This window comes from Chiroxiphia lanceolata, chromosome Z (assembly GCF_009829145.1).
Source record: "Chiroxiphia lanceolata isolate bChiLan1 chromosome Z, bChiLan1.pri, whole genome shotgun sequence".
Lineage (NCBI taxonomy): Eukaryota > Metazoa > Chordata > Aves > Passeriformes > Pipridae > Chiroxiphia > Chiroxiphia lanceolata.
In genome coordinates, this window is record NC_045671.1 from 52,888,427 (window position 1) to 52,911,467 (window position 23,041).

Sequence of the window (23,041 nt, forward strand, 5' to 3'; positions counted from 1 at the left end):
TCCTGTGGGACTGTCACAGTCTGATAAGACTGGAATGTTTACTAAAGAGGATGAGTTATGAGATAGACCAAAACTTCTCTCTCTCAGCAACTGTAAATTCAAAATTAAGGGGCTTTAACTGAGGAAGTGTGGAAAAAACAGAAGAAATAACAACCCTTTATTAAAAGATGTATGTATGTTGGCAAAACCAGTAACAGAACACAAAAAAACTAGACAGTAATCCTAGAAAAAAACAACAACAACAAAAAGTCTGAATGAATACTTCTCTGTCCTTTAGCGCAGTCCTAATCGTGGCCGGCAGGGGGCGCTGTTGGATCCCTGGAGGTGCAGAGCTGCAGTGCTCTGTGTCGGCCTGCAGGGGGCGCTGTTGGGCTCTGTCGGTCACCACACAGGGAGGGGTCTGGGGGTTGGTCTTGGAAGGAGAAGCCGAAAGGAAAACGGAGACCCTCCCCCCAATGGGAGAAAGGCAGAAGGAAAAGCAGTTCACCCCTACGGGACTCACTGTTCCCAGATGACAGTGTTCCAAGGCTCTCCCCTTCTCTCACAGCAAGCACAGACCTCTCCGACGAAAAAAAAAACCCAGTAGGTCCCGGCTGGAGTCACGAGGCAGTGGTGGTGCAAGGCCGGTGGTCAGGACTCACCAGGACGAAAGAACCAGAAAGACTGACTCCCAGGCTTTTCCTCCAGAAATGCCTGGACACAGTCGTGTCTCCGTCCCGGTGAGAGAACTCCGCAGTCTGACCTGTCCTCTGTCCGGGCTGGCCAGCTCCCCAAATCCCAAAACCTTCCCCCCCTCACTCCAGCATTTGATGGGCCATTAGCATGGAATGCAGCCTGGCCAGCCATTTCTTTTGTAAGGCTACGTGATTCCCTTCCCCCTTCCCTATTTGAACTCTGTTTCTCTTACAGGGAAGCAGGGAAATAAAAATTTCTCTCTCAGATTTATAACCTACAACAGGGACTTAGATGAAGACTTGTTCTTTATTGCTCTACACTTTGCTGTAGAAAAAGTTCAAAAGGCATCTCTCCAAAACCGGTCTTTGGGGCTCCTCTTTGGAGAGGAGCAAAATAGGGAGCTGTGAATAAACCTGAAGAAACATTCAGGCAGCTGCCAAACACTCATGTATCAGTGACTACATGGCTTGCTTAGAGCTGCAAGTGGTTCATGACAGTAGTTTAAATGGAACTCAGATCTCATGACTCTGTGTGAAACCAGTTTAAAGAAATTCTGTTAGAGAATGAGGAATAGTACGTTCTCACCATTTTGAAGCCACATGGAGCTAAGGAGTAAACCAATCTGCACATGTAGGAAGGTTTCCAAGAAAACCCTGCAGTAAAGTGTTTTGGTTGTTTCCTATAACACTCATCATTTCTCTCCCAAGTCACAGAGAAGACCATACAGATGTTTTTAACTACACCTTAAAGTTATTTTTTGAGGAGCTAGGAGAAAAGAGCCCTTTTCTTTGCCTCAAAGAATTTAAATCTGCTTAGTTACATTAAGAAATAAAATTAAGGGTAGAAGGAAAATGTAAGGCAAAACTATGTCACATTCTTAAACACCTACCATAACTTCAGATATAAATATCAGATTCTGATCTCACTAATACCTACTTTACTTCAATAATTTTGATAGTATTTCAGGACTGTACGAGGACAAGGAAACCTGATCTCATTAAAATTAAACCTCTCAAAGGCTGTTCAAATTACCTGTTTTCAAAGGTACATCATACATTGATGACGAAACCTTTATGGTGTCCTAGTATAGGGCAAGAAGAAAACTGCTTTTTGTGGAAGTTGCTGTGCAAAGGTCCACATGATCCAAGCTATATCCAAGCAAAAGTAACTCCATGACTGTGACTTGGGTGTGATCAAAAACAGCATCAGCTGGTATTCCAGAGTATGGGCTGAAGCAGTCTACACCATCAACCCTCCTATTAAGTACAATTTTTATAAAAACTACATTCCTATTATCACTATCTCTACATGAATAACTAAACTGAGCTGAAACAAAACTGCACTGAGAAGTTTGACTCTATTCACTCTATTTCTCAATATCATTTTTCCACCACATATTTTACAGGAAATAACTGCCACTATAATAGATCACCATCTTCTCTTTTATGGAATATAAAAAATGTAGGCTACATCAGTGCTATCCTTCCTCCTCTTCATGATCTACTCTCAGTAAAAATACAGGACGTGCTTCTGAGACAGGTTACAAACGTGTCTTGGCTTGAGAACAAAGTTAGTACCTCTCAGCAGCAATGATTAAAAGCTTTAAAACATATTTTAATTTGACTCAACTATCATTCATTACAAAAGCTTCTATTTATCTTGAAGTACAATAATACTGACTGAGAACTGCGAAGAATTTTTCAAAGAATGAAAGCCTAGAGAGAGAGTAGCCAAAGGTGCAAATGATTGGAATATTTTTTATTAATAAAATATTGATATTGTTAATAAAAAGGAAAAATAAAATAGTGTTCATACCGTGCATCTTCCTCCACTTAAGTCTGCAATAGTAGCAGTTACCACTAGCCTGATTCTGTGGCACGCTGAGGGCTTCCCACAAAATGCTGAGCTTAAATTCTTTGTGATTATCTGATATCTTACCTGGAGCTTGCTCAAAGAATAAAGCTATGTGAAAAGCATATGTGAACTTCTGAAATGACAAACTAAAATCTTAGATACCTAGATTATGTATATTGACCACTATGTTATCATAACATAACTGTGTAAAAATCCTTCTGATAGCTTATTGACTTAATGTAATTTAACTGACCCTTATTTGCTAAGATACTCTATAAGCCAGTGTTTGGAAAGGAGTCAAAAGAAAACAAAAGAAGAAGAAAGAGAAAGAAATCAGATTAAACTGTATATCTGGGATTGGTATAGGTTTAGCAAGCATTACAGAACATACAGAATGCAGAATGCAATACTATTTCTTGGAAAAACTAGTATTAAATGAAAGACAAATGCCTGAGCCAAACAAACTACATCTCTTTCAATTCCTAAATATTGTATCAGTGGCCATATGACAAAGAAGCAGTACTAGGAAAAGAGTGTTCCACTGCTAAGCACCATTTTGTAATTGATACAAGAAGCATACCTGCCATTTTAGTTTACTATTGATATTGCAAGTGAAGACGAAAGTTACGATTCTCCAGCAAAAAAACCACATCCTCTGACCTTAAACTGACAGTCCTATCTACCCTACCTTAACTGCAACAGATGGTGAAAGAAGTTACTAAAATCCAGAACATTAGAATAAGACTAAGTAAGTGCAAATCTACCTTGTCAAACTCCTTTCAGTATTCCACACCATTATTAATAAAATGCTTTACATTAACTAATTACTTACATATGAGCAATCATCCTTAGTTTATTACTTCTGTAACTCTGCAGTTCAGGGATGTTGAGCAATGCCCCTCCATCACACATAACCAACATCAGCGCATGCCCATGCTGACCTCATCAAGCAGCTAGAGTTACCCTTTCACTCTGAGCAAGTCACTACTATTCAAGTCAGCTCTAAAGAAAGACACTTCATAATCCCACAACAATCTCTAAGTGAAACATATGGACAGGTTTAGGTAAAGCCTGCAAGGATTCTTCATTAAATGGAAAACAGGTGCTCCTGTTCTGTGTAATATCCCATTTACTGTTAAGTCCAAAGGTTACAGGACTAATAGCTGCCTTGTGGTAATCAGGGAGCGAAGACATTGGCCATGGTCAAACAGCTGGGATGTATTTTACATATTTGCAACACATGCTTCAGTTTCAATTAAAGTGAGGTTTTGGCACATTTATTATTCTTGTAACTTTCTTCACATAAGAAGATCCATTTTCCTGAGTCTTCTATTATGCCATATGAAAAAAACCAAGAGAAATAATAAAAGCCAGAGGCCATTATCAGCTGGTGTTACAAAATCTGCATTTGTTTTCCCACGAAACTTCATTTTGCACATAGCTTTAAGAAAATCCATACATGAACTAAAATAACACAGAAGCGCACCCTTCCATTTAGCCAAAAATAGGTAACAGGAAGAGCAGTATGAGAGTACGTCTAGCGCACCAGAAAGGAAAAACAGTCTACTAGCTTCGAATGACAAACAATTATAAGCATGTGCTTATAATTTACAACCCTAGTGTAAAATAACGCACGCTGCAAACATACTGAATATAGGTGGTAGTCCACATATGCTTATTTTAAGAAGTGTAAGGTTTTTTCCCATTCAAACAGCATATTCAATCTTGAGAGCTCAAAACATTTGCAATAACGAAGACAGCTTTGAATTTATAAAAATCAACCTTAACACCTTCTGTATAGAAAGACAGCTCTTAAATATTCAATAAAAGGGCTCACTGAACACACACAGTAATGTCAGTACTCACTTTTATTCAACCTTGGTAACTAGATCTAGAAGAATGTTTGAACTCTAGTGTCAATTTGAGAAAGCTGAATATTTGATCACAACACTGAAACCTAGAGTGATATTTCTAATTAGGTATGTTTTGCCTGGCGTTTGCTAATCACCAGAGAATTGGGGGGAGGGAGGGCTGACCCCCGCCCTCATCTTCCCCTTTAAAGGAGTTTGTCTAGCAATTTCCAAAACCCACTAAGCAGTAACTACATAGGCTGGCTTAAACTACAAGCAGTCAAGCAGTATTCTTTCTGAACTAACCACAGTGATTAAAATATCCAGGAATACACACACTACTAGTATCATACATTTGCATCAGTTCTAATAATAAAGCAGAAAGAAACAGGAGAAAATGGCCTCAAATGGATGGCAGATCAGTGTTTATCTGAAAACAAATGATGATTCAAAGCCAGCATGTTGAGATAAAATACAAGTTCTTCACAGCTACATGATGGACCCTTGCAATAAATCATGTATTTTATTGCCAGAAGTGGATGCTCATATCATTTAGTGTTAAAAACCGTCACATATGTGTTTTGTAAAAGAAGGTCTTTGTTATTACAATGTTTGCTCATTCTGAAATTATGTAGCTAACAATTTAAGTGGCGTATAGAAGAATTTCACATAATAGCTTTCTGTCAATTTTAAAATGTTTGACCTGGTAATGGAACAAGGAAAATAATCTTTTTAAAAATCATTTCTCATATTTTAGGTGTTAGCTAACAGAAAAATAATCATTCAGGGTATTAACTAATCATGGTGAATTTTCTGACATTTCAAATGCTGCTGCCAGCATATGAATTGTTATAGTCTTCATATAAATGTATATCTCAGCCAGAAAAAAGGTCAAGAGCATAAATACACTGTTTTTCTCCTTTCAGAAAAAAAAAAATTGCTTTACTACAAGAGAAGTGGGGGGAACATCCGTGAAGGTCAAAATAATCTGAATTTTAATGCAAAGTTGTTGTAAAACTATATTTTTCCTTTCTTCCACAAATACCACCTTTCTGATAGGAAAATACCAGCAACAAAGGGGCTGTCTTCACTGCACTTGCCTCACCAGAAAGCCGTCCTGCCAGTGCTAGCCATTGCTTCAGTCGTGGAAGGTCATTCTAATTTCTTTTCTCTGTTTTTTCCCTCTCCCTGGGGGACAACCAATCCAAGCAGTCTGATAGCTGGGCTAAATGTGGAAATGAGCCGTTATTCACTGTGGTTGCAATCCTCAACCCAATCAGCAGCCTCTAAACTGAACCGCATCCACTCAAATAGCTGAATGATCCCCCACAGTTTCCCACCTTGCAGGGCCACAATGCAAACTTCAAATCAAGTGGATGTCTAGAAGAATCGTGATTACTTAAATGTCATATGGAGTACAAAACATTTAAGCCGTTCTCCCACCAAGTAATTCTTTGAAAATTTCAGATGTCAATATCCCAACTTTAACCTGTATGGAGTTGCTATTTCCACATCATTTTTCACCTGAAGTGCAGTCCTATTTGTAATATTCAAGACAGGAGGAATTTTTGTCCTTCAAAAACAGTTGTTGCCGCAGTTATCTTCACAAGAGCTATCAAGTTCCAGACATTCTGAATTATTTTTGTTCCTGGCAGAAAAATATTTGACCCAGCTCTGGACTGGGAAAAAAAAAAAAAAAAAAGGCAGGATTTATAGATCTCTATCCTTTCCTGCAACACACCGTAGCATTATTAGGATGATAAACAGATCTGTCCAATTTTCTGGACTAAAACACTTCAACTCCTTTTTTAACTGTCAGTAAAAACAGTGTCATGTCTAAATTCTCCCATCCCCAGATACCCAAGTGCTAGGAAACATAATTACCTTGTCATCTCTGTCATCCTCTTCTTCCTCGTCCTCTAGCATGTCCTCCACTACCTGCAGACAGAAACAGTAGTAGTTGTCATGATTTAAAAAGGAAGAGTTTTGTTCTGTCAATTCTAAGCCTTTTGTAGATGAAAACTTTATTAACACTTGAAATAAATGCAGAGGGAAAATGTACAACTAGGAAAAAACACTTGATCTAGAGATTCAAATTTAGGAAAGCATTATAGCTTTAATTGACCTACATTAGGGAATTATATACTGAAAATCCTTCCTGCACAAAATGCTTGCTTGACAATTTAAGTATTTAAAAGGTAGTTCAAAATTCAGTATATGCTTGCTTTAATTAAAGGAATCCTTTGTCAGCTCCATTGGTGCCTACATGGCACACACATATGCTCACTTCAAATTTACTGTTACCTACATAAAAGTGCAACCTTTTTAATAGAATTTACAGTATTCACCAAGAGATTTTTGAAGAATACAAAGCTGGGAATAAATTCATAGTAGCTTATTTCCTTATAATCTTCAACAATTATGTATTCTATATCCTCTATCAGCATTAGCACTGTGTTTCTTTATAGTCATTTTATACAATCTGTGCATTTAACTTTACGCACATTCATAGCTAGCTGCAGCTGCCACATATCTGCATCTGTGTATTTTTCCATATAAAGTTCTTCAGTCTAGCACTGAAGAACTGGGAGTTCCCAGTCTAGCACTGGGAAATATACACACACACACATTCAATTCATTCGACAAATATTATAATTATTAATCACACCATGAGCATGAAATGAACCACTAAATCTAGTTTACAGAGATTAAATGACTTTCCAAAGATGAGCAGTGGTAGATTCAGACTTAAAAGTCCAAAATCCTTCTCTCATGACACTGTCATCAATGACCCTAAGAGGAAAATTCTCTGTTGGTGGAATGAAAAAAAAGCTGTACCTCCTCATAACCAGAAAATAATGTGCCTCTTCAGATTTTTATTTATATCTAAGTACATATTAGGATACAAGAAGAGCCATAATAAAGGTCAACAAAGATTCATCTAGCCCAGTGTCCTATTATGAATGCAAAAATCGTATACTACGTACTATAAAATATGCATAGAGTGGAAAAGAGAAGGAAAAACTCACTGATATGAAACAATAATAACTTGGCCTATTTTACAGACTTGCTGCCAACTAAAATGGTAGTTTACTACGTGATATAGGTGAAGCTACAAACAATTTTAGTGTATTTGTCATTTAAGACAATACATTAAAATTATAATTTCATAATCAGCCTCCAAACACAGCTGTAAGGATATTCCTAAATCCATGTCCAAGAACTTAAGGGACGTTTACACTATCCTAGAGCCAAATTCAGGTAAGAGAATAATGGGAAAACAAAAGTGTATGTATTGGTTTCCTGTCTCAGCTCAAACATCAGGAAGGTCACAGTTAGTCATGTTACATGGGCCCACGTAAAACATTAACAACGCACGGTTTGATGTAACATGCACATCTAGTAGAATACTGTGCGTACATGCAAGTCACCTGCACAGTTCAAAACATTTCCAGTTTCAGCTGCTCCTGCTTGTTTGAACTCTGTTCCAAAACACCTCTGACAACAGCACTTTGGAGGGAAAGGAACGTCTAATTCTGTCTACTGCCTGCTCTGTCCTGGAGTTTAGAATCAAAGATAAAACTAGAAACACAAAGCAACCATAGAAAGTGAGCATGCCCAAAAGCACAAGGAGGAGGCATGATGGAAGCAATGAAGAAATTACTCTTGAATTCCTTCCTGCCCAGAACAACAATTTTAGCAGGAGGAGCCTGGCTGATCGAAGCTTTTGTAGCCTCTGACCCGATGCCAGGTAGGCAGGTGTATTTCTGAGTCCCCTCAGGCTGAAGAAGGAATCCAGGCTGTGCTCTAGCCACTATCCATAAAGAAGTCTCCCTCCTGTTCTTTGTTGGCCTTTTAGGTCAGGTCTGCTCCATTGCTCAAAAAAAGGGGATCAGAAACAGTGACAAGAGAGTTTTGGTGTCACAGGGAAATGCTGAGAGCACATTTGTGAAATGAATGTCAGCTCCCGCTTAGCTCAGTACACTACCTTACACATCCAATTTGGAAGTGTCTGAGAAGTCCTGTCTTCACTGACCTCCCTGTGAAAAAAAGGCATTTCCTGTTTCCCATGCACCTACATCACCTTCTTGTCCCTTTCCTGGTAGCTGACTGTCATCTTCCCTGGCCTGCTCTAAATCTTTGGGGAGCTGAGCCGTAAATTGCATCACTGGGCTGAGCTCTTAAAAAACCCGCATCTCAAACTTTTAATGTAGTGACTCAGTTTACTAAGCAGCTCCAGGAACACTCCACCAGCTCTACCAAGAAAATGGCGAACTGCGAAGAGGACGAAAACAAACCGTTAAGGGCTGCAGCAAGATGGAAACCCTCTTAAATCAATTTTGCCACATGCAAAAAACCCACTTAACTACATCAGTAGTTGACTAAAGCCCAAGGTATAAAATAGATCTGGTGGCTCACATACTCACTAACACCTGGAGCTGACTAAACTCACTGAGTCTCTTACTTTTCAATATTAATATTCCCCAGACACTTAAAGATCTCCTTTATATACATCCAGAAATTCCTTGTCTTGACAGGGTTGAATAGCTGAATGCCTATCTCACATGGGCATTAAAGTTAGCAATAGGACAATCAGTTGACTTGGAAATCTCTAAAATTATTGCAAATGATAGCGGAGAAATCCCTTGCATGACAACACCTACTCCAAATTATCTGGATAATACTACTTCAGACTCAGTTGTTTTTTTTCTTCCACACCTAATGATCTTAAACTACTTTACAAGCTTCTGTAGGGTAGTAAAATGTTAACTTGTTCAAAGGGCATAAAAAGTCCTTTGAAATTACTTGAAGTATCAGACTAATCCCAGATTTCCAGCTCCTCCATTCAATTTTTTAATTCAAAAGCCACTACCAGTTTATGGTCTTGTTCTAGGTTAGTCACATCATCAGTTACACTGAGATTTGGACTACTGAATTGTTTGGAAAGAACAACAGAATTCAGTTATTGTAGCAAAATAAAATGTAGTGTAAGTGTGCCAATGCCCAAGATTAACAAATAATTCTTTAAAGTATATGAAACATATATAGCCCATGCTTTCATGTGTCTTGAAATTCAAAAGGAAGAGCAGAAAGAGAAAAACCAGACACACATGAACATACAGACAATACAGACACTAATACAATTCATTAAACCACCAAAACAAGTGTTTTCAGAACTTTGCCACAAATTAAAACAAGGTAAGTAGATTCTTCATAGTCTTATGACACAGGAAGAAACACCCTGAAGCCTTATAAAAGCTGTATACTGAAGTACAGTCTATTTCTGCAGAACAAAGCAAGGCTGTTGAAGAGAAGCACGGTGGATCTCAACATAGATTTCACTTCAACATTACAGTAGGAATGCAGTAGAAAAAACCCCCACAATGGAATTTTTTCTGCTTTAATTCTATTCAAATAAAGTGCACGTGCCCCTCTGTTTTAAATGAACACAGTAGTTATTTGGATGTCTGTGTCAAGCATTGTACCTAGAGGAGGTATAATGGAGGGAGGGAGGAGATGGGGAAGGAGGGATAGGAGAGAAGGTGGACAAGAAAAAGCGTATGAAGATAAAATAAAATGTTAGATTTATTTGAATAAAAGTTCTATGGTAAAAATCTTAGATTGCCCTGAGAATATTCACTCTAAATTATGCTTCTGATACCTTGCTTGAAATCAAGTAGTATTAATCAAACAAAGGAATAGCACTGGGGAAATCAGAAGGATCTAATGCAACCAGTTAAAAGTGACATGACCTGCAATATCACTTGTCACAGACTTATATGCCACATACCGATAGAACGTCTTGAAAGAAACTGTTTCTTGGTACTGTCCCTTGAATGTAATATGAATACAGATGACATTTTAAAAAACACACATAGATGGCCTCAAATATGGCACGTAAGCTACTTCACAGCCAAACAGTAACCAGATATTTAAATGTTGCAAAGTAAGATCCTTCCCCTGCAAAATAGCCCTATTAAAAGCTTATTAATCAGAAGCAGCGTGTAGTCTAATTCCTATGTATTACCATTATTCCTGATCCATTCCTACCTTCTTTGAGAAACACAGGCCAAAAATACTGTATGACTCATAATCAATAACAGATTGGAGGAGTCACAGCAGACAACTTACACTAGGTCTCCAGATGGAAGCACAGCCACCACATTTGCACACTGAAGAAAACCTCTGCATCTGTGGGGTAGAATGCAGTCTTCTGAGGAAGCTGACATTAAACACAACTTTATTCTAAGGAATTTATTCTAAAGATTTACTGACTAACAAGATAAAATTTCTGAGAAAATAATTGATTTTGACTTCTAACCTCAACACCTGCAAAGCAGGGTTGGATTCCAGTTATTTAAAAGTGTGATGAATCAAAACCCACAAATGTAGAGAACTTAGAAATACCTCCTGAATCTAAAGAATCAATGGAAAAGCGACACACTGAAACTTAGCACCATTTTTAATGAAAGGTCCTTCTCTCTTAGCATCAGCCTAATGTTTCTCATACAAAGTGTGCCAACCACAAGTCACTCCATTGTCTTTGTTCTACATTTTTTGGCTGATCCAACAGAAACACCTGGATAGAAGATACTATAATGTTAATAATACCAGGTATCTGCTCAGCATTAAGATGTAAAATAAAGAAAAGAAAAAAAAAAAAAAAAGAGGCACTATCTCTGCAGATAACCCTGATGACTGTTACCTTAACATTTTAACATGAAGCAATGCCCCCCCATTAGAACTTCTCTAGATCTGCTTTTATCTTACTTAATGTAAGCTATATAGGTGGATTCAAATGAAAAACAAAACACTTTTTATGCCACATATGTTAGGACATAAAAATATCTACAGACATTTGTATTTTCGTATATAAGTATTAAAATTCATATGAGAAAACAAAAGAGAGGACAAGATTTCGTTCCAAATTAAATGCACTTCAGATATGCAATGAATGTGTTCAGAATTGCATTGTTCAGGACTGTTTGGATTTAATGATAATTCATATTGTCCTGGTATAAAATTTACTGTAAATTTGTGAGTCATGCAACTCAGTGTTTACGTATAAATGTAATATAAAATTGTGCAACGTGTATGGATTAAGAAAGATGCATAAAACCACTTGGGTTCTCTCAGGTAATTTCCAGGTATTTTACGTGGAAGCAAATATAACCATTGTTCACAAGCCCACTACAGCAGCAGTTCTGTGCTCATTTTCACAACATGAAGTCTGCTTCTTTCATGGAATTGCCAAGGAGAAACTTTACAGGAGATATATACCAATTAAAATACCCACCTTTTTATATCACACTTATAAGGAAAATAAAAATCAAATTAACAGATTCTTATTTAAGAGTGTAGTATATTTGGAATACATTTGATCCTCATTTATACCATTACAGTTTGGTTTTGGGGTATTCATCTGCAATAATCATCAAAATAACTGAATCACTAGATGTAATAATAATTAGTGCGATAAGCTTGCCAGTAAGGTTGAACATATTGCAGTATGGATGACAGCAGACAAAAAAGAAAAGCATTAGTATTTTATGGCTAAAATACTTCCTCATTTTTACATAGGCACTCAAATACAATTATTTTCTCTTACAGAATGCATTTTGTTAGTTTATGCTGGAAAGCGCTCATATTGTGATTTAGTATGATTCTTAATAGGAAAAGAGACTTTAATACAGCTATCAGAGGCCTTTTGATGCATGCTGCTGATTACATGGAGTTCTGTAATGTTAATAACAGAATTTTTATTTACGGTATAATACATTTCTAAGGAACATGCATCAGCAGTAAATACAGATATTTATACAAGAACATGTGACCTTTTTCCTGTTGTCAGCTTTATATGCCCTCAATATTCAGTTGCTAATGTAGTTAAGAGTATGTAATTTTTACCATTACATGCACAAGTAGCATACCTCTTTCTCTGTATTTCTTTCAATATTTGGTTCTCATTTATTTTAGCTTTTTCTTGTATTTACACAATGCACTGTGAACTGAATATTAAGTGTTTATTTGAAGTATGTCTCCATCTAAAGGCTTCAACGTGTACTGTACACTTGAAATCAGATCTATCAAAAGGCTTAATTTTTATTTCAGTAAGATTATTATGCAGGAATATTAGAAAATAACATCTTCATAAAATTTTGTGAGCTAGAATTCTTGGGCAAAACCTGATGATAAACTATCTTATAAACAACACAATGGCTCATTATAGACTTTCACTTATTATTGCTCCTCTTCAAACAGTTTTCAGATTCTAGTAGGACCAGACACACTTCTCTTATAAATCAGCATTTATCCAAGTTATTTTAAGTTTCTGGGTGTGATCCAGTCTATTATACGCAAGCTTGAAGCTGTCAAGCTTTCTGGTAGAGAAAATGTATGTTACCATGTTTTAGGCGAAAATTTATGTAATACACATATTATTGTCATTTCACTTAGGTTTTTTTCCCCCGGGTATTTATTCATTTCTGTAAATACAATACAATCCCAAAATTCCTTAACTCTTGGCTGCATTAAAATGTGCTAAAGTAAAAGAAAATCAAACTAAAGATGAATAAAAATTATGACTACGATTTTTACTACTATGACTACGTAGTCATTTTTATTACTATGGGAATTTTTTCTACAAAAATTCCCATATGACTGATGGAACTTTTACTAGAAACTAAAGGGATATTATGTTATATAATATTGACTATTTATAATAACCACTTCATCTGTCTAGTGAATCTTGTTGCCATGTAAATCTTGATGCAAAGAAGGCAAAAAAAAAAATCCTTAAAACAGTGTCATACAAAAAAGATGCCTGCTCTGTGCAGCGAACTTCAGTTTTATTTTAGATGCCAGTAATATTGAAAGACTAAGTGAAAAAAAAAAGAGGCAAAATTTAAATTAAAAAACCAAGTGGTTCATGAAGAAAAAAATCCTTTTTTTTTTTTTTAAATGCTGGATGTATTTCAGGTGGGGTTTTGGTTTTGGCATTTTGTCTTCAGGAGATTGAAACAAGCTGATATGTTCCAATTCTGTAGCACATTTTGGTTCTGTAACTGTTACTGGGATGAGAACAGTCACGAAAAGTTTTACCAAGGGGTTACTACATACTCTGATACTCTATGTAAACCTCTGACAAAGGGATTATGATTGCGGCATGGACAGACTCTTTTAACTTTTAACTCAGCCCAGACAGCCATTTGCAGCAACACATTCTATTACGCTGCAGGAGAGAAATGCTTACTGCCCAACACATATCTTTACCTAGTGTACTGTATGACTGTTAAATCAGTGCATAATGCATTTAAAATATTTATAGTACCAACATTTAGTTAAATAACCTTTATGTAAGATTTATGTTGTTTTGTTCAATTCTCATTTAATGGCAAATTATGAAGAGCATGTTTCATAAAGATAATTCTCCATTTAAATTCAGCAGGCCATCAAATATTAAAATTATAATTCTGATGCAATCTAGAGCAAATTTGTCCAGCTTCAGTGATTATTTGCACTCATAAAAATTAGACTTGATTAATAAAATTTAAATGCTTGATTAAGCTGACATTTTCATGTTTCTTTTCTGATATATTTAAAAAAACCCAACCCTGTCCCTTAGTGGGGTACTTTACTATATTTTTATTTTCCAACTGTATGAATCATATAGAAAGAACTAACAGCTGCATGAAGACAACAATGATTCTCAGCAGACTACTTAATATTCAGACACATGTTGCCAGTGGTCTTTGTTCTTCAACAGCACACAGACAGATGATAACCTGTTTGCAAAAGGCTTTCTAACTTACTTTATTATGATAACAAATGGAGACAAAGTTTGTGATTAGCTAGGGGCTAGAAAATGCAAGGTAAAATCAGTTCTGCATAACGTTGAAAATAATTTTATAGAAACAATTGTACTTTCCTTACTTTTTCTGTACTTTTCCTTTACTTTCACACACATATTTTGTGGCTCTCCCACCAGCTCTTATGTTTTGGGGGTTTTGTGGCTGCTGCTATTGCTATCATACTGGAAGCAAAACTTCTCATGAAAGCACAGTCAGGAAGAAGTCAGGATGTAGTTTCCAACCTGACAGTAACCTTTTGTATTATCTTATGCAAATGACATATTCTGGACACCATCTAGCTAGAATACAGGCACAATGATTTTTATTTTTGCCATAAATTCATAGCAAGAATTTAGTCCTCACTTAGAAATCACTGCAGACTCCCTGGCAGAAGAGAACTTCTGGACTGGAAGCTCAAAACCCCAGAGTACCACACAGGCAAGGGTTCTAAAGTACTTGGTGTTTGTCCTGTATTTATCTGCAGATTAAACCCTTTGAATGTAAGAACCATAAGGACCCAGTCTTTAAGACCATAATTTGAAGAAACAAAAAATAAAGCTACTGATTTGTTTATTTACTTGGTAAATAAATTCAATTTCTATGAAAACAGTTTGTTAAAGGCAGGCACTTTCCTGGTGGGGTTGGTTTCTATATTGAATGTACAGCAAAGTAGCACTCTTCTGCCCCAAACAAGAGCAGCAATAAATCCACCAAAAGCTCTGACAGGTACTGCTGCCTGGCCCCCAGGACAAAGTGGTAGGATTCTAATCAGAAAAGGTCTTCTAGGTGCAAGTGAGCTGGGGTTGTACAACCAGCTCAAGCTCATTGTGCTTACCACCTTTTTTGGAGTGAAGGAAGAATCCAGTGAGATGGATAAGCATAATTTTTCCCATTCTGTCTTTTGTTTTTCTTCATTCAGCAATATCCAGAAGACACATAAAGATCTGAATATACATATCATATTGGAGGACAGAAAGTATCCAGAGAAAACTGCTTAAAATCTCAAAATGGAAGGCTGTCTTTAGCAAAGTTATTTTTCTTCTATTCTCAAAATTTTATCCTGAACACGTCCAGTTCTAACTTTTAATAGAAAAATATACATATAAGTCATCAAAGCCTGTGTAGCAAAAAATCTACAATGAAGTTAAAAGACGTCTTCTGTCATTTTATATAACTCTTACATCATGGCTGGGCTTCGCGAATGAAGATTAGGGAAAGGTCTCTACCCACGTTTGTCACAAGCACGCTGGTGCCTAAAAAGGCCAATATGAGATAGATATGTCCGGTTGCAAAAGGCACAGCAGAAAGACTCCTTAGGTGGTAAATTCTGCAAGGCATGATTCTTTCTGCATTGTCTTTTCTCCTCAAGAGTGATCCTGCGTGCATTCTCAAAGGAAGCAGCAGTGTTATAGATAGTGTGACTCCAGACTTCCCGGTTGGAGGCCAGAGTAGACCAGTTATGTTGATCAATGTAGCCAAGGCTGAGATGTTGTTTCAGGAAGTCCTTGTATCTTCTCTTTGGGGCTCCTCTCTTGCGGTAGCCAGTGGCAAGTTCACCATAGAGGAAGATCTTAGGTGGTCCTTCATCCTGGAGACGTGCCCTGCCCAACACAGCTGTGTTCTCAGCAACATGGCCTCAATACTCGTAACTGCTGTTTGTTCTAGAACAGATGTATTGGTCACATAAGCTGACCAGTGGATGTTTAGGATTGTACAGAGACAGCGTTGATGGAAATGTTCTAGGAGTCGCAGGTGGTGGCGGTAGATGACCCATGATTCAGATCCATATAAGAGAGTAGACAGCACTATGGCTCTGTAAACACTGATCTTGGTACTTTTCTTCAAGTGTTTACATTCAATACCCTACCAATGGAAGCCTTTTCAACCTAAGGTGACTGAAGGCCCACACTAAGACCTTAAAACATCTTGTCCGGGAGCTGCTTTATGCTGATGACGCCGCCCTCGTTGCCCACACAGAAGCAGCTCTGCAGAGTTTAACATCCTACTTTGCAGACACTGCTGAGCTCTTTGGGCTGTAAGTCAGTTTAAAGAAAACAGAAGTTCTCTATCAACCTGCACCTCAGGAAGTCTTCCATCATCCCCATATCACCATTGGTGAATCAGAGCTCAAATCAGTCCAGCAGTTTAATTACCTAGGTAGCCTCATCTCCTCGGACGGTAAGATTGACGGAGAGATAGACAACAGGTTAGCAAAGGCATATAGAGCTTTCGGAGAGCTTCATAAAAAATAATTCTTACAAGATAAATAATATATGTATAATCAATTATACAAATTCATAAAAATTTGTGTATGGCACATTAACTCCCAGCTGTTCAGTGTCATTTTCTATGCAATGACATGTGCATCTCAAAACTTAAGAGGAAATTACCTATTTAATATTTCTTTAAAGGCTCTAAGTATTAACTGTCAATGCAGGATGTGAAGTGATTAAACTTCTCCACAGGAGTATACATGGCAGAAGAACATTCACAGGTAGCTCCAGGGATGTGCATTGTTCTTCTATTAAATTTTTAACTGCTTGGAAAATAATAAACCAAAAAGGAGAGAAAGATTAGTATCTTCAGTCAGAGAATGTCCAAGTGGCAGAGGTTGGCATGGACATCCTGTCCTCCCCACTCAAGCAGACCATCATCAAGCCCAACCTCCCTACTCAAGAAACGTCACTTCTGAGCAGGCTGCTCAAGTCCATGTCCTGAAAGGCTTCATGAATGGAGGCTCCACAACCCCTCAAGGCAACCTGGTACTGGCTGCGACCACACTCATGGCAAAAGTGCTTTCTTGTGCTCAGATGGAATTCCATGTGTTTTGGTTTGTGGTTGTAGATACTGTCCTGTCATTGAGCACCTCTGAGAAAAGCCTGTCTCTCTCTTCTTCCACTCCCTTCAGCTATTCATATACATTATCAAGAACCCCCTGAGCCTTCTCCTCTATGCAGAACAGTACCAGCTTGCTCAACCTCTCCTTGTATGCCAGATGCTCCAATCCCTTCATAATCTTCCCTTCGCTAAGTTGAAGAGCAACTCCCTCTCCCCACTTTCCCAGCCTGTCTTGACCAAAAAGCCAGTATACATCCACTGTACGATAGACATGAAAACAATTTCACCACATCCCTGCGATCATGCATGAATGTAGCTGCACATGGACCCCTAACTCCTACTAGTTCCTATGCTGTGTACACCAATGTACACGCACTTCAAGAGACCTCTGGCATGCTGGGTTCTCAGGGAGGGCGTGAGAGCCTCTTCCGGAGGCATTTGTGTGTCCACACCTGCAGTGGAGACCTTCTGTCTCGTTGGGTTGGTTTTGAGGGCTCTCCTGTCCATTCATCCTGCACCCTTTGCTTGCCAACTCAGACTACCACTTTCTTGTTAGTACAGGGGATAATAGTTTCAAACTGACAGAAGGCAGATTACATATTGGGAAGAAATTCTTCACTGTGAGGGTGGTAAGGCACTGGCACAGGTTGACCAGAGAAGCTGTGAGTGCCTCATCTCTGGTAGAGTTCAAGGCCAGGTTGGACAAGACTTTGAACAACCTAGTCTGGCAGAAGGTGTCCCTCTGAAGGTCCCTTCCAAATCAATCTATTCTGTGATTTCTCATTTGACTGTAGGTCATCATCACTCTCTCTCTTTATTTTTAGTTTAATGCTCTACTCATTAGGTTGGACAACCATCTGAGAAAGAAGATTTTGCCCCAAGTGGTGAGGTGGATCTCTTCCTAGCAGTTCTCAATCCTCAAGGAGGATACCACAGTTGTAAAAACCAAGTCCCTGCTGTCAGTAAAAGCTTTGCAAGTGGTTGTTGTCCTCCCAGATTTGTCCAGTCCTCTTCTAGCCCTTCCTCCTCAATGACAGTATGTAGGAGATGATGATCTGGGGTCCCTGTCTGCTCCCTATCTGGTCATGAAGAGCAAGAATTTGCATGGAAGAACAAGAATCTGTTATCAGAGGAGATCCAGTGTACCTGTTACAGCTGTTAAGCATTATAGCCCAACACCTGAGAGACTGTCGTGGTTTGTCCAAATTGTAGCATCCAGGTCTACATACACAGGGTAAAAACGATCCATAGCCATGAAGAGCTGGAGAGAGGGAACATTCTGAGGGATTATTTGACTATTCTTTAAGTTAGACAGCTCCAGCAGGCAGTCAGAACACACAAGACGCAGCCTGAAGTAGCAATGCAGGAGTAAATTAAAAAAGAATTTTTCCCCCCATTAACTTAATGCAGTTCTGACTATGAATTTTGCTTAGAAGTAGGAAAAGACTCCAGATACCAGACAGCAGCACTGGTGTTTTCTCCAAGCTACAAAGGTGAGGGAGTTTTTTTGTACAAGATATTTGGAATCATCAAAATATTAGGTAGATTCTTAAAAATACCAAAAATAAGCTTTAAACCCCGGCACATTTTCTGTTAGTTTGCAGTCTGTCACCATGTCATGCTCTGTACCCTGCACCTTCTATAGGGCAAAGAGCTGGCAATGTGTAGGGGTTGTACTTCCATGCTGCTCCCCACCACACAGATCCAGAGCAGATGACAAGAAGCAGCAGGCAGTGGGGACAGAAACATGACAATGGTTGATAATTCTCCCACAGAGGATGTGAAAATGCTGATGGAAAAAAGGCAGGGGAAGAAAATAAAACCAAACAAGTAGGATTGACTCACTTCTAGTTTTGTATGTTTAGGTGATTATGGTTTAATAGTGGAACAGCAGTTGTGCTAAAAATAAATTATTTTGTGAGGTCAGATATTAAGGAGTATGTGTAGGATCCCAAAATATAATATCTGTAGAAAAGAGCCATAAACCTTGGGCAACAGTGGCTGACAAGAATCCTTTTCACAAGACTTGTTAAAGAGTCAACTTTATGGATTTAGCCTGGCTCCTGCAGTAGAAATGCAGGAAATGATTGTATCAGACCATGTCTAGGCCCTTTAATCCCTTTCTCCCTATGTAATCCTGGTTGAGGGAAATATTAACCCATTCGGCAATGGTAGTAAAAACTTGTGTAATTCCCTAATTAACATGGCTCGTCCTCCTCATTAACATGTCCCACCCCCAAGACCCTTATATTGCAAAGCATGTGTTCAATAAAGCATTTCAGTTTTCTACCCCATATGTGGGATCACTTAGTTTTTGACCCCCACTGGTATGATTATAAGGAAGAACAAGGATCCTTGGGGAAAGAAGCTGGGTATACTTCAGGTAAAAATGCAAAATTCAGAGGAAGGCATTAGGAATTCCATTCTAGTGATAGTTTTCCCTCACTTAATAATGGCAGGAAATATTTAAATCTGATTTTTTATATCTACCACATGAAGTTCATTGTTTTAGTTCAGTTCTGAATTCTCACAGATTCATTTAGAGAACCATCCATTAAATCTATATCTATCTACAGTTGCTTGCACCAAAGTTTAATGCCAGGGTTTCTATTTCATGAAAGCATATCCTTCAGAAACACAACTCATCTTGATCTAAATGTACGAAAGACAGGGAATCCAATAGTTCTTTTCGAAGTTGGTGTCAGTGTTGGATAAAACCACAATGATCATCAATCCTACAAAGAGTCCACCTGAAGCTATAAAGGTAGCAATGCCTAATATGCTGTTTCACCTCTCTGTTGGGCATTCCAATACACTTATCTCCTACCAGTAAATACACTTGGGACTCCCCCTTGCCCCAATCTCAGTACACCCTGAATTCAAGAAAGGACTCACACATATAACTTATTAGGAGTCAGAGTAAATGACAAAATAATCATACTTGCACTCAAACAGGAAGCATAGGTTCATTCTATGACAGAGTAACCCACATCCTTGTTTGGTAGGTAAATTATTCCCAAGGAAATAAATTTCAAACTGCTTCAAAAAAACTGATGCCCAAGAGGAGATAGCAAATGATACCTCGTCTATAGAGATGGTCAAACAAGGATGAGTTAAAGCTGGTCTTTCTGCCATATCCAGACAGAAACTCTGATAACTAATCATTGACCTGCAGAAGAATGTGTTTCCTAGAGCCCAAACTGAAGAGACAACTGACAATTGCTTTCTCATGGGATATTGTAATGGAAACCAACTTTTCCAAGCTACTTTTGATGGTCCCAAATTTAAGTATGTTCCATAGACATTAAAAAAGTACAAACTATTGTAATGGTTTTGAGTTTAGCCCTTCCTTCCCGGTCGCCAGGAAGGAAGGAAGGAAGTATTCTATCCTATTCCTTTATGTAATCCAAACATATAAATAGACAGAGAGAGAAGCCTCTTCCTCTCTCCCCTTCCGGCAAGGTTTGGAGACAGCAGATTCCCCACAGCCGGCGTCGTTTCTGTGGGGGAACTGAGGCCTGGTTGGGCCTATGGGGTCGGTTGTTCCTGCTGATCCGGAGTCTGGTAGCGTGGCGGTGGCGTTTGGGCGACTGTGCTATCCCAAGGAAAGTAGTAAGATATTTTTTTGCTAATTCTTTAGTTGCTAGATCCTGAGGTTTTTTTTGTTTTTTTGATTGTGTGTATCTGTTTTGGTTTTTTACCCTTCCCCTTCCTTTCTCTTTCTCTTTTGGGATTGTATATAGTATTTCAACTGTATATAACTGTAATATACGTAAATACATTTATTTTAATATAGTTTGGCTAGTCTGGATTTTTCATAGTTTTTTTTCTTTGCTCTTTGCCGGATGTTTTTGCGCTGGGTCTGGGGACTTGGCGGGGAGCCAAATAAAACTTAGACAAATATACTCAATTTTTAACTATGTTTGTCTAATGTTAATTAAGTGAAGTTCACAAATACATTTCTCTTTATAATTAACTTTAGGATTTCAGAGTAACTTTTAGAGACAGATGATACTCCTCAGAAAAGAGTCAATGATTTTACTGAGGCCCACAAGGAATCTTGAAACTTGGGAACAGAAGCCAGATCATGTGAATGCTGAAGCATTCTCTAACCACTAGAAAACTTAATTAATTTACTTAATATTTACGCTCTGCATAGGAAAACAGAAATATTTAAATTACCACTATTCTAATGACACTGTGCTAATGACCTGAGCTAAGGACTCAAGATATTACTGAAGATCATGAGTTAATTAGAAAGGCATCTAATAAGTCTGCGGAAAACTTCATAAAAGCCAGATGCTCAACATGAGGATAACCAAACTCAAATCATTAAAACCAAGGTCCCAACTTACTTGTGATAAACATAAAGAAAAAGCAGTCATTAATGGCACAGATATCAGAGATTTGGGATCTACATAGTTGCTTAATATATAGCTTGGTCAGAAGCACTCTCAGCAGGAGGAACATTTTTTGAGCATCATTTAGTGTTCTCAACAGAGAGTCCATCACTAGCTTCATTAGAAAAGTTACATAACCCAATTAATCTTCACAGGCAGGTGGTATTTCAGAGAGAAATCAGGTGTATTACAGCTCACAAGTGAAATCTCTCCTTTCTCATTTTGGTTACTAAGAAATCTTCAGGTTGAAAAGCCTTAAGTATTTCAGGCAACGGGAGACTAGCAGCTGTATTTTAAGTATTGCATCTTTTAAATCTTGATCTTAGGCTTTTTTCCATACAGGTAACAACATCTGGGATTAGGAAATACCTCTATCAATCCCACCCTTAATTTTAGATGACCCTTGAAAGCACAACAGTCTCAGTGATGTAGACAGGTAACAACAGTGCTGGAATCAGGGCTGTGTGGGTTCCTCTGGTCATTAATAATTGCAGTTGCTAGACATTAGGGTATCACTCAGACTGGAAGAGATCTCCAAACCCCTGCTTAAAGCAGGCTCAGCCATGAGGTCAGATCAGGTTCCTCAGAGCTCTACCCAGCCAGGTCCTGAAAACTTCCAACAGCTACTGCACTTTCCTGGGCTACCTCCTTCATAGTTCAACAATTCTTAAGGCAAAAAAGTTTGCTAGAAAAGCTGCATACATTCCAGTCTGAAACTGTCTTGTTTCAAACAATCCTCAAAAAGATGTAATATTTAAATTCTGTTTAAAAATTTTACCCAGCTAAAAAAAGAAAAGGACATGTACGCCCTTGAAGTAGAGAAGACTTACTGTATTATGTTGCCTGTTATCTTTCCCTGATACGATCAAGAAGTAGTTCCATGCCAGCAGCAACAACAAAGCCAGTGGTATCATGTAGAGTTCAAAGTTCCAGACCACAAAAAGAAAAAGCTAGAAGACAGAGCAGGAAAAAAAAGTGATTCAGATCAGCATTACATTAAACTCTGGTGCACAGTTAAAACAAATAAATTAAAACAATTCTAAAAAAATCCCACCTTTCCTCAAACAGGAAAGTTGTTTAACCACTTTGCTGACTTGACACTTACCTGCATGAAACAACTGCTACACTTCCCATTGCTTCCTACCTTAATTCTTGGAAAAGAAAAAATTATGTAGTACGGTTGAAGAAGAATATTAATTGTTCTCTCATACAATAATGCTTCTGTGGACAAAAAAATGCAAAACAGCATAAAAATAAGATTACATCCTCAGAAAGGTTGGTTATTTTCACGAATCACAGGACCACAGAATAACTTGGGTTGAAAGGGACCTTAAAGATCACTCAGATCCAAACTCCCTGTAGGCAGGGAAACGCTCCACCACACCAGGCTGGTCAAGGCCTCATTCAACCTGGCCTTGAACACTTCCAAGGACGGGACAACCACAACTCCTCTGTGCAACCTGTTCCAGTGTCTCACCACCCTTACAGTAAAGAATTTCTGCCTAATAACTAATTTAAACCTATCCTCTTTCAGTTTAAAGCCATTACTCCTTGTTCTATCACTACATACCCT

The 23,041-nt window shown here is 38.1% G+C and overlaps 1 protein-coding gene across 9 annotated transcripts in view; it reads right to left on the reverse strand.

The window, feature by feature from the left end:
- MCTP1 (multiple C2 and transmembrane domain containing 1) overlaps positions 1 to 23,041 on the reverse strand; it is a 183,504-nt gene that overhangs the window by 32,416 nt on the left and 128,047 nt on the right. For 4 of the 9 annotated variants that reach the window (XR_004354543.1, XM_032675855.1, XM_032675854.1 and 1 more), the window contains 2 exons: positions 22,299 to 22,418; positions 6,264 to 6,317 (listed from right to left, as the gene is read on the reverse strand). Coding sequence is in view for 8 of the 9 variants with exons in the window: in XM_032675855.1 (XP_032531746.1) it covers positions 6,264 to 6,317; positions 22,299 to 22,418 (174 nt within the window). In the remaining variant the exon portion in view is untranslated. The other 5 variants (XM_032675856.1, XM_032675858.1, XM_032675860.1 and 2 more) reach the window with 4 other exon arrangements.